This window comes from Protomyctophum bolini (genome assembly GCF_963924005.1).
Source record: "Protomyctophum bolini genome assembly, contig: SCAFFOLD_162, whole genome shotgun sequence".
Lineage (NCBI taxonomy): Eukaryota > Metazoa > Chordata > Actinopteri > Myctophiformes > Myctophidae > Protomyctophum > Protomyctophum bolini.
In genome coordinates this window covers 93,383-105,412 of record NW_027666188.1, presented here as the reverse complement: position 1 = coordinate 105,412, position 12,030 = coordinate 93,383, and the positions used below count along the sequence as shown (strand labels likewise).

At 40.8% G+C, this 12,030-nt stretch overlaps 1 protein-coding gene across 1 annotated transcript in view; it reads right to left on the bottom strand.

Annotated features, from left to right (window-relative positions):
• Nucleotides 1-901: 901 nt before the first annotated feature.
• Nucleotides 902-12,030, bottom strand: part of LOC308312040 (guanine nucleotide-binding protein G(olf) subunit alpha-like) — a gene marked incomplete at both ends in the record, with an annotated part of 92,421 nt that continues 81,292 nt past the window's right edge. Inside the window, one exon of the mRNA XM_080794447.1 lies at nucleotides 902-1,207. Within this exon, the coding sequence (XP_080650573.1) occupies nucleotides 902-1,207 (306 nt within the window). The remainder of the gene's footprint in view (nucleotides 1,208-12,030) is intronic.

The window sequence follows — 12,030 nt, the reverse complement described above, 5'->3', positions numbered from 1 at the left end:
ATTCCCAAATAATCATTGCTGTATTTGTTGTTTGTTCCGTAACAGGGGTCCTGCCCCTCTGCTTCTTTAAAGGGCCACTTCACCCCTTTTGCAACCAGATAATACAGTAAAGATAAGATAACCAGATAATACAGTATGTGATTTTAGATATTTTGGTACTGTATTTTAAAGTCTCACTAGGAAGTTCCTGGACTACTGTGGACGACTGTGGCTCAAGAGGTAGAGCAGGTCGTCCAATGATCCATGGGTCGGCGGTTCGAATCCCGGCTCCTCCATGTCGAAGTGTCCTTGGGCAAGACACTGAACCCCAAATTGCTCCAGATGTGCTGGTTGGTACCTTGCATGGCTTCCGCTGCAATCGTTGTATGTAATGTGTGTGTGTGAATGGGTGAATGTGATGCACAATCTATGTAAAGCACCTTGGATAAAGGCTGCTATATAAATGCACCATTTACCATTTGGACTACATGTTGTCTCAGTCATAGACATGTAATGGTATAGACGACGCCCCCTCCGGCTCTGGGGCGTATGTGTGCTCAAGGGAGGGCTCTGGGGCGTATGTGTGCTCAAGGGAGGGCTCTGGGGCGTATGTGTGCTCAAGGGAGGGCTCTGGAGCGTATGTGTGCTCAAGGGAGGGCTCTGGAGCGTATGTGTGCTCAAGGGAGGGCTCTGGAGCGTATGTGTGCTCGAGGCAGGGCTCTGGAGCGTATGTGTGCTCAAGGGAGGGCTCTGGGGCGTATGTGTGCTCAAGGGAGGGCTCTGGAGCGTATGTGTGCTCAAGGGAGGGCTCTGGAGCGTATGTGTGCTCAAGGGAGGGCTCTGGGGCGTACTGTATGTGTGCTCGAGGGAGGGCTCTGGGGCGTATGTGTGCTCAAGGGAGGGCTCTGGAGCGTATGTGTGCTCAAGGGAGGGCTCTGGGGCGTATGTGTGCTCGAAGGGAGGGCTCTGGGGCGTATGTGTGCTCAAGGGAGGGCTCTGGGACGTATGTGTGCTCGAGGGAGGGCTCTGGAGCGTATGTGTGCTCAAGGGAGGGCTCTGGGGCGTATGTGTGCTCAAGGGAGGGCTCTGGGGCGTATGTGTGCTCAAGGGAGGGCTCTGGGGCGTATGTGTGCTCGAAGGGAGGGCTCTGGGGCGTATGTGTGCTCGAAGGGAGGGCTCTGGGGCGTATGTGTGCTCGAAGGGAGGGCAAAGTTTTCCCGAAGGTTTCCTTGCGGAGCACCGCGGAAGCATGAGCGTTGCGCCACAGAGTGCATGTTCGAGTCCCGGAAAAGATGCGCTGTGATTGGCCAGTAATCACTTGAGTGGCAGCGTGACGTAACGTGCCTTATTCCACACTCCCGGCGTAACTCCTCCCCCCCCCCCCCCCCCCCCCCCCAGTGTAAATTGTTTCCGCCCCTCCTTCAACACACATCGCTCCAACGAACTGCAGCGGCCAATGAGGCATCTATTTATCCCATTCTGACCTGAGATCAGATTCATACGAGGTTTCCACTGGACACACACTGGTCTGATTAACCCATTCTGACCTGAGATCAGATTCTAAAAATGTCAGTCGTTCTTCGATTTTTCCAAAAATAGCAGACCTACAAGCTCTTAGCGCGCCACTCGGTGGCGCGCTATGAGCTTGTAGATCTGCTATTTTTCAATAGCTAAAGCATAACATGATGCTAACACCAAAACGGGTTCCCGGTCAGAATGGGTTATTTATCTATGGTCTCAGTAAAACAGCCCCCCCCCCCCCCCCCCCCCCCCAGGTGGGGTGAGTGCACCAAAGCATCATGCTCATTGTATCAATCCACAGTCAAACACACAGACTACAATATGTTTCTGGCCATACAGTAGATGGAGTGCACATTTCAAATTGCGCTACTGTTAACTATACTACAAATACTATTGACATTGAGTTTCATTGGTGAAATGTCCCTTTAAGTTAAGAAAATATGTTCAGCTCAGGATACCAATTTTATCCAATCAGGAGTAGGAACTCACACAGGATAAACAAGTGAGATTGGAAGTGATGTAACAAACATAAATATACCCCCCCCCCCCCAAAAAAAATAAAAAATAAACGAACAGACAAAACTATGAAAATTGAAGCTGATGAATGACCTTTAATTTTTGCGGGGTTTGTCGCTCGCCAAAAATAGCAGATCTACATGAAAAATGTGAGAGGCTATAGCTCCAGGTCCCTGCTGTTTTATGGCACTCGTGTATGGTATCGTGTCCAAAGACAGTTATCTGGTTAGCCCAACGCAACAATGCAATGGGAACTAGCAGCTGTGACAGACATACTGAGCAGGGTTGCCTGTCTGATTATTATAAGCTGGGCCTTTGGGGGCCTGCTTTTATGTAAAGTAGCTTCTTAGTGGTATAGTCTGGGTTGAGCTTTTTTTGGTTTCTAAAATGTATAGTTGCTCATTTGGGGCGTAATGTTGTTTAAACCAGTGGTTCTCAAACATTTTTGTTTGAGAAATCAATCAGATCAATATGTATTTGTCTGCCCGTCAGTACCCCCGGCCCCCATCAAAACATATATGACATAGTCATCTCCTGTTCTCTAGGTATGTTACACATGTCCTGTTCTCTAGGTATGGTACACATGTCCTGTTCTCTAGGTAGTGGTACACATGTCCTGTTCTCTAGGTAGTGGTACACATGTCCTGTTCTCTAGGTATGGTACACATGTCCTGTTCTCTAGGTATGGTACACATGTCCTGTTCTCTAGGTAGTGGTACACATGTCCTGTTCTCTAGGTATGGTACACATCTCCTGTTCTCTAGGTAGTGGTACACATGTCCTGTTCTCTAGGTATGGTACACATGTCCTGTTCTCTAGGTATGGTACACATGTCCTGTTCTCTAGGTATGGTACACATGTCCTGTTCTCTAGGTAGTGGTACACATGTCCTGTTCTCTAGGTATGGTACACATCTCCTGTTCTCTAGGTAGTGGTACACATCTCCTGTTCTCTAGGTATGGTACACATGTCCTGTTCTCTAGGTAGTGGTACACATGTCCTGTTCTCTAGGTATGGTACACATCTCCTGTTCTCTAGGTATGGTACACATCTCCTGTTCTCTAGGTATGGTACACATGTCCTGTTCTCTAGGTATGGTACACATGTCCTGTTCTCTAGGTAGTGGTACACATGTCCTGTTCTCTAGGTATGGTACACATGTCCTGTTCTCTAGGTATGGTACACATGTCCTGTTCTCTAGGTAGTGGTACACATGTCCTGTTCTCTAGGTATGGTACACATGTCCTGTTCTCTAGGTAGTGGTACACATGTCCTGTTCTCTAGGTATGGTACACATGTCCTGTTCTCTAGGTAGTGGTACACATGTCCTGTTCTCTAGGTATGGTACACATCTCCTGTTCTCTAGGTATGGTACACATCTCCTGTTCTCTAGGTATGGTACACATGTCCTGTTCTCTAGGTAGTGGTACACATGTCCTGTTCTCTAGGTATGGTACACATGTCCTGTTCTCTAGGTAGTGGTACACATGTCCTGTTCTCTAGGTATGGTACACATCTCCTGTTCTCTAGGTATGGTACACATCTCCTGTTCTCTAGGTAGTGGTACACATGTCCTGTTCTCTAGGTAGTGGTACACATGTCCTGTTCTCTAGGTATGGTACTCATGTCCTGTTCTCTAGGTAGTGGTACACATCTCCTGTTCTCTAGGTATGGTACACATCTCCTGTTCTCTAGGTATGGTACACATGTCCTGTTCTCTAGGTATGGTACACATGTCCTGTTCTCTAGGTATGGTACACATGTCCTGTTCTCTAGGTATGGTACACATGTCCTGTTCTCTAGGTAGTGGTACACATGTCCTGTTCTCTAGGTATGGTACACATCTCCTGTTCTCTAGGTATGGTACACATCTCCTGTTCTCTAGGTATGGTACACATGTCCTGTTCTCTAGGTATGGTACACATGTCCTGTTCTCTAGGTAGTGGTACACATGTCCTGTTCTCTAGGTATGGTACACATCTCCTGTTCTCTAGGTATGGTACACATGTCCTGTTCTCTAGGTAGTGGTACACATGTCCTGTTCTCTAGGTATGGTACACATGTCCTGTTCTCTAGGTAGTGGTACACATGTCCTGTTCTCTAGGTATGGTACACATCTCCTGTTCTCTAGGTATGGTACACATGTCCTGTTCTCTAGGTATGGTACACATGTCCTGTTCTCTAGGTATGGTACACATGTCCTGTTCTCTAGGTAGTGGTACACATGTCCTGTTCTCTAGGTATGGTACACATGTCCTGTTCTCTAGGTAGTGGTACACATGTCCTGTTCTCTAGGTATGGTACACATGTCCTGTTCTCTAGGTATGGTACACATCTCCTGTTCTCTAGGTATGGTACACATGTCCTGTTCTCTAGGTATGGTACACATGTCCTGTTCTCTAGGTAGTGGTACACATGTCCTGTTCTCTAGGTATGGTACACATCTCCTGTTCTCTAGGTATGGTACACATGTCCTGTTCTCTAGGTAGTGGTACACATGTCCTGTTCTCTAGGTAGTGGTACACATGTCCTGTTCTCTAGGTATGGTACACATGTCCTGTTCTCTAGGTATGGTACACATGTCCTGTTCTCTAGGTAGTGGTACACATGTCCTGTTCTCTAGGTATGGTACACATCTCCTGTTCTCTAGGTAGTGGTACACATGTCCTGTTCTCTAGGTATGGTACACATGTCCTGTTCTCTAGGTATGGTACACATGTCCTGTTTTCTAGGTATGGTACACATGTCCTGTTCTCTAGGTATGGTACACATGTCCTGTTCTCTAGGTAGTGGTACACATGTCCTGTTCTCTAGGTAGTGGTACACATGTCCTGTTCTCTAGGTATGGTACACATCTCCTGTTCTCTAGGTAGTGGTACACATGTCCTGTTCTCTAGGTAGTGGTACACATGTCCTGTTCTCTAGGTAGTGGTACACATGTCCTGTTCTCTAGGTATGGTACACATGTCCTGTTCTCTAGGTATGGTACACATGTCCTGTTCTCTAGGTAGTGGTACACATGTCCTGTTCTCTAGGTAGTGGTACAACAGGGAAAAACATGACAGTAAATACAAAACAACAACACAGAGATATAGCCTATATGTATCAGGCTATTTTCACTCCAGGCAGTCCTTGTCAATTAAACACATTGTTTCCAGAAACATGAGGAGAAGACTGTCACTCTGTGTGATCCCTGTTAAGGCCATAATTAATACATTCTTTGATTCCCTCAGTCTACACATTAATCTAAACATTATCATTAATCAGTACAGCATGAAAGGTATGGGTACATTACTGGTCACAAACATTTGATCAAAAACACATTTGATCAAAAACTAATTTGATTTGGCCTTGGTTCTCTTTTATTATATTGAAAAAAAAGTTATCCTCGTTTCTCATCATTTTGGACCATGGGCTATAGCCTATATCGTACGGCATACTATAGCGCGCCGTTTTTCATAATTTTTGATGATTTGACAAAAATGAAAAAAATGATGGGTTATAGCCCATGTTTTTTGAAATTTTGAACAAAAAAAGTTATCCTCGTTTCTCATCATTTTGGACCATGGGCTATAGCCTATATCGTACGGCATACTATAGCGCACCGTTTTTCATCATTTTTGATGATTTGACAAAAATGAAAAAATGAAAAAAAACGATGGGTTATAGCCCATGTTTTTTTAAATTTTAGCGTAATCCCACATCACCTATGAACACAGGCCCGGTATGTGATGTGTGTTTATGTCGTCTCATTTCACATTTGTGAGTAAGGCCTTATCATGTCATCCCAGTCCCACATCACATAATGAACATGGGGTTAGGTTAGGGTAGGTATGTGATGTTGGTTGAAGTGATGTATGTCTTTTATAATGTGCGAGTGAAGCTTCATCGTGTCAGTTCACATCACATTATGTGGTGTGTATTGATGTGATTTATTTATGCTACCATTTGCAGCTAAAACTTCATTCATGCCTGTCAGTAGGTGAGGCATTGACGATGGGCCTATGACCCAAATGTTTTCTGCTGCACTTTTGGCACTTTGCAGCACTTTATGAGCATGACGAGATAATATTTTCTTAGTTTATGTCTGAGGAGTTTTCCTTAAGGTATTTGGAGTGAGTCTTCCAGTTTTCAAAAAAAACGATGGGTTATAGCCCATGTTTTTTGAAATTTTGAAAAAAAAAGTTATCCTCGTTTCTCATCATTTTGGACCATGGGCTATAGCCTATATCGTACGGCATACTATAGCGCACCGTTTTTCATAATTTTTGATGATTTGACAAAAATGAAAAAATGAAAAAAACGATGGGTTATAGCCCATGTTTTTTTAAATTTTGAAAAAAAAAGTTATCCTCGTTTCTCATCATTTTGGACCATGGGCTATAGCCTATATCGTACGGCATACTATAGCGCGCCGTTTTTCATAATTTTTGATGATTTGACAAAAATGAAAAAAAGAAAAAAACGATGGGTTATAGCCCATGTTTTTTGAAATTTTGAAAAAAAAGGTATCCTCGTTTCTCATCATTTTGGACCATGGGCTATAGCCTATATCGTACGGCATACTATAGCGCGCCGTTTTTCATCATTTTTGATGATTTGACAAAAATGAAAAAAAGAAAAAAACGATGGGTTATATCCCATGTTTTTTGAAATTTTGAAAAAAAAAGTTATCCTCGTTTCTCATCATTTTGTACCATGGGCTATAGCCTATATCGTACGGCATACTATAGCGCGCCGTTTTTCATCATTTTTGATGATTTGACAAAAATGAAAAAAAGAAAAAAGCGATGGGTTATAGCCCATGTTTTTTGAAATTTTGAAAAAAAAAGTTATCCTCGTTTCTCATCATTTTGGACCATGGGCTATAGCCTATATCGTACGGCATACTATAGCGCGCCGTTTTTCATCATTTTTGATGATTTGACAAAAATGAAAAAAAGAAAAAAACGATGGGTTATAGCCCATGTTTTTTGAAATTTTGAAAAAAAAAGTTATCCTCGTTTCTCATCATTTTGTACCATGGGCTATAGCCTATATCGTACGGCATACTATAGCGCGCCGTTTTTCATCATTTTTGATGATTTGACAAAAATGAAAAAAGCGATGGGTTATAGCCCATGTTTTTTGAAATTTTGAAAAAAAAAGTTATCCTCGTTTCTCATCATTTTGGACCATGGGCTGTAGCCTATATCGTACGGCATACTATAGCGCGCCGTTTTTCATCATTTTTGATGATTTGACAAAAATGAAAAAATGAAAAAAACGATGGGTTATAGCCCATGTTTTTTGAAATTTTGAAAAAAAAAGTTATCCTCGTTTCTCATCATTTTGGACCATGGGCTATAGCCTATATCGTACGGCATACTATAGCGCGCCGTTTTTCATCATTTTTGATGATTTGACAAAAATGAAAAAATGAAAAAAACGATGGGTTATAGCCCATTTTTTTTGAAATGTTGAAAAAAAAAGTTATCCTCGTTTCTCATCATTTTGGACCATGGGCTATAGCCTATATCGTACGGCATACTATAGCGCGCCGTTTTTCATCATTTTTGAGGATTTGAAAAAAATGACGAAATGACAAAAACGATGGGTTATAGCCCATGTTTTTTTAAATTTGAAAAAAAAAAAGTTAGCCTCGTTTCTCATCATTTTGGACCATGGGCTATAGCCCATATCGTACGGCATACTATAGCGCGCCGTTTTTCATCATTTTTGAGGATTTGAAAAAAATGACGAAATGACAAAAACGATGGGTTATAGCCCATGTTTTTTTAAATTTGAAAAAAAAAAGTTAGCTTCGTTTCTCATCATTTTGGACCATGGGCTATAGCCCATATCGTACGGCATACTATAGCGCGCCGTTTTTCATCATTTTTGAGTATTTGAAAAAAATGACGAAATGACAAAAACGATGGGTTATAGCCCATGTTTTTTTAAATTTGAAAAAAAAAAGTTAGCCTCGTTTCTCATCATTTTGGACCATGGGCTATAGCCCATATCGTACGGCATTTTATAGCGCGCCGTTTTTCATCATTTTTGAGGATTTGAAAAAAATGACGAAATGACAAAAACGATGGGTTATAGCCCATGTTTTTTGAAATTTGAAAAAAAAAAGTTAGCCTCGTTTCTCATCATTTTGGACCATGGGCTATAGCCCATATCGTACGGCATACTATAGCGCGCCGTTTTTCATCATTTTTGAGGATTTGAAAAAAATGACGAAATGACAAAAACGATGGGTTATAGCCCATGTTTATTTAAATTTGAAAAAAAAAAGTTAGCCTCGTTTCTCATCATTTTGGACCATGGGCTATAGCCCATATCGTACGGCATACTATAGCGCGCCGTTTTTCATCATTTTTGAGGATTTGAAAAAAATGACGAAATGACAAAAACGATGGGTTATAGCCCATGTTTTTTGAAATTTTGAAAAAAAAATTAGCCTCGTTTCTCATCATTTTGGACCGTGGGCTATAGCCCATATCGTACGGCATACTATGGCACGCCGTTTTTCATCATTTTTGTGGATTTAAAAAAAATGACGAAATGACAAAAACGATGGGTTATAGCCCATGTTTTTTGAAATTTTGGAAAAAAAAGTTAGCCTCGTTTCTCATCATTTTGGACCATGGGCTATAGCCCATATCGTACGGCATACTATAGCGCGCCGTTTTTCATCATTTTTGAGGATTCCAAAAAAATGACGAAATGACAAAAACGATGGGTTATTATAGCCCATGTTTTTTGAAATTTGAAAAAAAAACGTTAGCCTCGTTTCTCATCATTTTGGACCATGGGCTATAGCCCATATCGTACGGCATACTATAGCGCGCCGTTTTTCATCATTTTTGAGGATTTGAAAAAAATGACGAAATGACAAAAACGATGGGTTATAGCCCATGTTTTTTGAAATTTGAAAAAAAAAAGTTAGCCTCGTTTCTCATCATTTTGGACCATGGGCTATAGCCCATATCGTACGGCATACTATAGCGCGCCGTTTTTCATCATTTTTGAGGATTTGAAAAAAATGACGAAATGACAAAAACGATGGGTTATAGCCCATGTTTTTTGAAATTTGAAAAAAAAAAGTTAGCCTCGTTTCTCATCATTTTGGACCATGGGCTATAGCCCATATCGTACGGCATACTATAGCGCGCCGTTTTTCATCATTTTTGAGGATTTGAAAAAAATGACGAAATGACAAAAACGATGGGTTATAGCCCATGTTTTTTTAAATTTGAAAAAAAAAAGTTAGCCTCGTTTCTCATCATTTTGGACCATGGGCTATAGCCCATATCGTACGGCATACTATAGCGCGCAGTTTTTCATCATTTTTGAGGATTTGAAAAAAATGACGAAATGACAAAAACGATGGGTTATAGCCCATGTTTTTTGAAATTTGAAAAAAAAAGTTAGCCTCGTTTCTCATCATTTTGGACCATGGGCTATAGCCCATATCGTACGGCATACTATAGCGCGCCGTTTTTCATCATTTTTGAGGATTTGAAAAAAATGACAAAATGACAAAAACGATGGGTTATAGCCCATGTTTTTTGAAATTTGAAAAAAAAAAGTTAGCCTCGTTTCTCATCATTTTGGACCATGGGCTATAGCCCATATCGTACGGCATACTATAGCGCGCCGTTTTTCATCATTTTTGAGGATTTGAAAAAAATGACGAAATGACAAAAACGATGGGTTATAGCCCATGTTTTTTGAAATTTGAAAAAAAAAAGTTAGCCTCGTTTCTCATCCTTTTGGACCGTGGGCTATAGCCCATATCGTACGGCATACTATAGCGAGCCGTTTTTCATCATTTTTGAGGATTTGAAAAAAATGACGAAATGACAAAAACGATGGGTTATAGCCCATGTTTTTTTTAATTTGAAAAAAAAAAGTTAGCCTCGTTTCTCATCATTTTGGACCATGGGCTATAGCCCATATCGTACGGCATACGATAGCGCGCCGTTTTTCATCATTTTTGAGGATTTGAAAAAAATGACGAAATGACAAAAACGATGGGTTATAGCCCATGTTTTTTTAAATTTGAAAAAAAAAAATTAGCCTCGTTTCTCATCATTTTGGACCATGGGCTATAGCCCATATCGTACGGCATACTATAGCGCGCCGTTTTTCATCATTTTTGTGGATTTTAAAAAAATGACGAAATGACAAAAACGATGGGTTATAGCCCATGTTTTTTGAAATTTTGAAAAAAAAAGTTAGCCTCGTTTCTCATCATTTTGGACCATGGGCTATAGCCCATATCGTATGGCATACTATAGCGCGCCGTTTTTCATCATTTTTGAGGATTCGAAAAAAATGACGAAATGACAAAAACGATGGGTTATAGCCCATGTTTTTTGAAATTTGAAAAAAAAAAGTTAGCCTCGTTTCTCATCATTTTGGACCATGGGCTATAGCCCATATCGTACGGCATACTATAGCGCGCCGTTTTTCATCATTTTTGAGGATTTGAAAAAAATGACGAAATGACAAAAACGATGGGTTATAGCCCATGTTTTTTGAAATTTGAAAAAAAAAAGTTAGCCTCGTTTCTCATCATTTTGGACCATGGGCTATAGCCCATATCGTACGGCATACTATAGCGCGCCGTTTTTCATCATTTTTGAGGATTTGAAAAAAATGACGAAATGACAAAAACGATGGGTTATAGCCCATGTTTTTTTAAATTTGAAAAAAAAAAGTTAGCCTCGTTTCTCATCATTTTGGACCATGGGCTATAGCCCATATCGTACGGCATACTATAGCGCGCAGTTTTTCATCATTTTTGAGGATTTGAAAAAAATGACGAAATGACAAAAACGATGGGTTATAGCCCATGTTTTTTGAAATTTGAAAAAAAAAAGTTAGCCTCGTTTCTCATCATTTTGGACCATGGGCTATAGCCCATATCGTACGGCATACTATAGCGCGCCGTTTTTCATCATTTTTGAGGATTTGAAAAAAATGACGAAATGACAAAAACGATGGGTTATAGCCCATGTTTTTTTAAATTTGAAAAAAAAAAGTTAGCCTCGTTTCTCATCATTTTGGACCATGGGCTATAGCCCATATCGTACGGCATACTATAGCGCGCCGTTTTTCATCATTTTTGAGTATTTGAAAAAAATGACGAAATGACAAAAACGATGGGTTATAGCCCATGTTTTTTTAAATTTGAAAAAAAAAAGTTAGCCTCGTTTCTCATCATTTTGGACCATGGGCTATAGCCCATATCGTACGGCATTTTATAGCGCGCCGTTTTTCATCATTTTTGAGGATTTGAAAAAAATGACGAAATGACAAAAACGATGGGTTATAGCCCATGTTTTTTGAAATTTGAAAAAAAAAAGTTAGCCTCGTTTCTCATCATTTTGGACCATGGGCTATAGCCCATATCGTACGGCATACTATAGCGCGCCGTTTTTCATCATTTTTGATGATTTGACAATATTGAAAAAATGAAAAAAACGATGGGTTATATTGAAGCGTGCACCTACACACGCACAGGCGCACATGTATATGCACACCTGGACCTGTAAATGAACAACACAAAAACTAAGGCACTGGTGTCGGACTTCTGGTTTACCGGAACGGGGTTCAACTCCCTGCAGTGCCCTGCTCAATGTGTTGTATTTACCGGAAAGGATGGGAAACATTAGCAATTTGCGGAGTGTTAGAAAAAAAAGGATGGGTTATAGCCCATGTTTTTTCATAGCTATCTGCCTGCCTGTCCAATTCTCCATGAGTAGCTGTCTGTCTGCCTGTCTATGAGTAGCTGTCTGACTGCCTGCCTGTCCAATTCTCCATGAGTAGCTGTCTGTCTGTCTGTCTGCCTGTCTATGAGTAGCTGTCTGTCTGCCTGCCTGCCAGCCAGCAAGTTGGTTAACAGAAAATAAATTGTTATGGCTGAGTAAAATAAAGTACAATAAACACAATTTGCCTGAAAATAGATTACCCAGCTATGACCTTTTTCATGAAAAAAAATGAGTAGTTATATGGCTG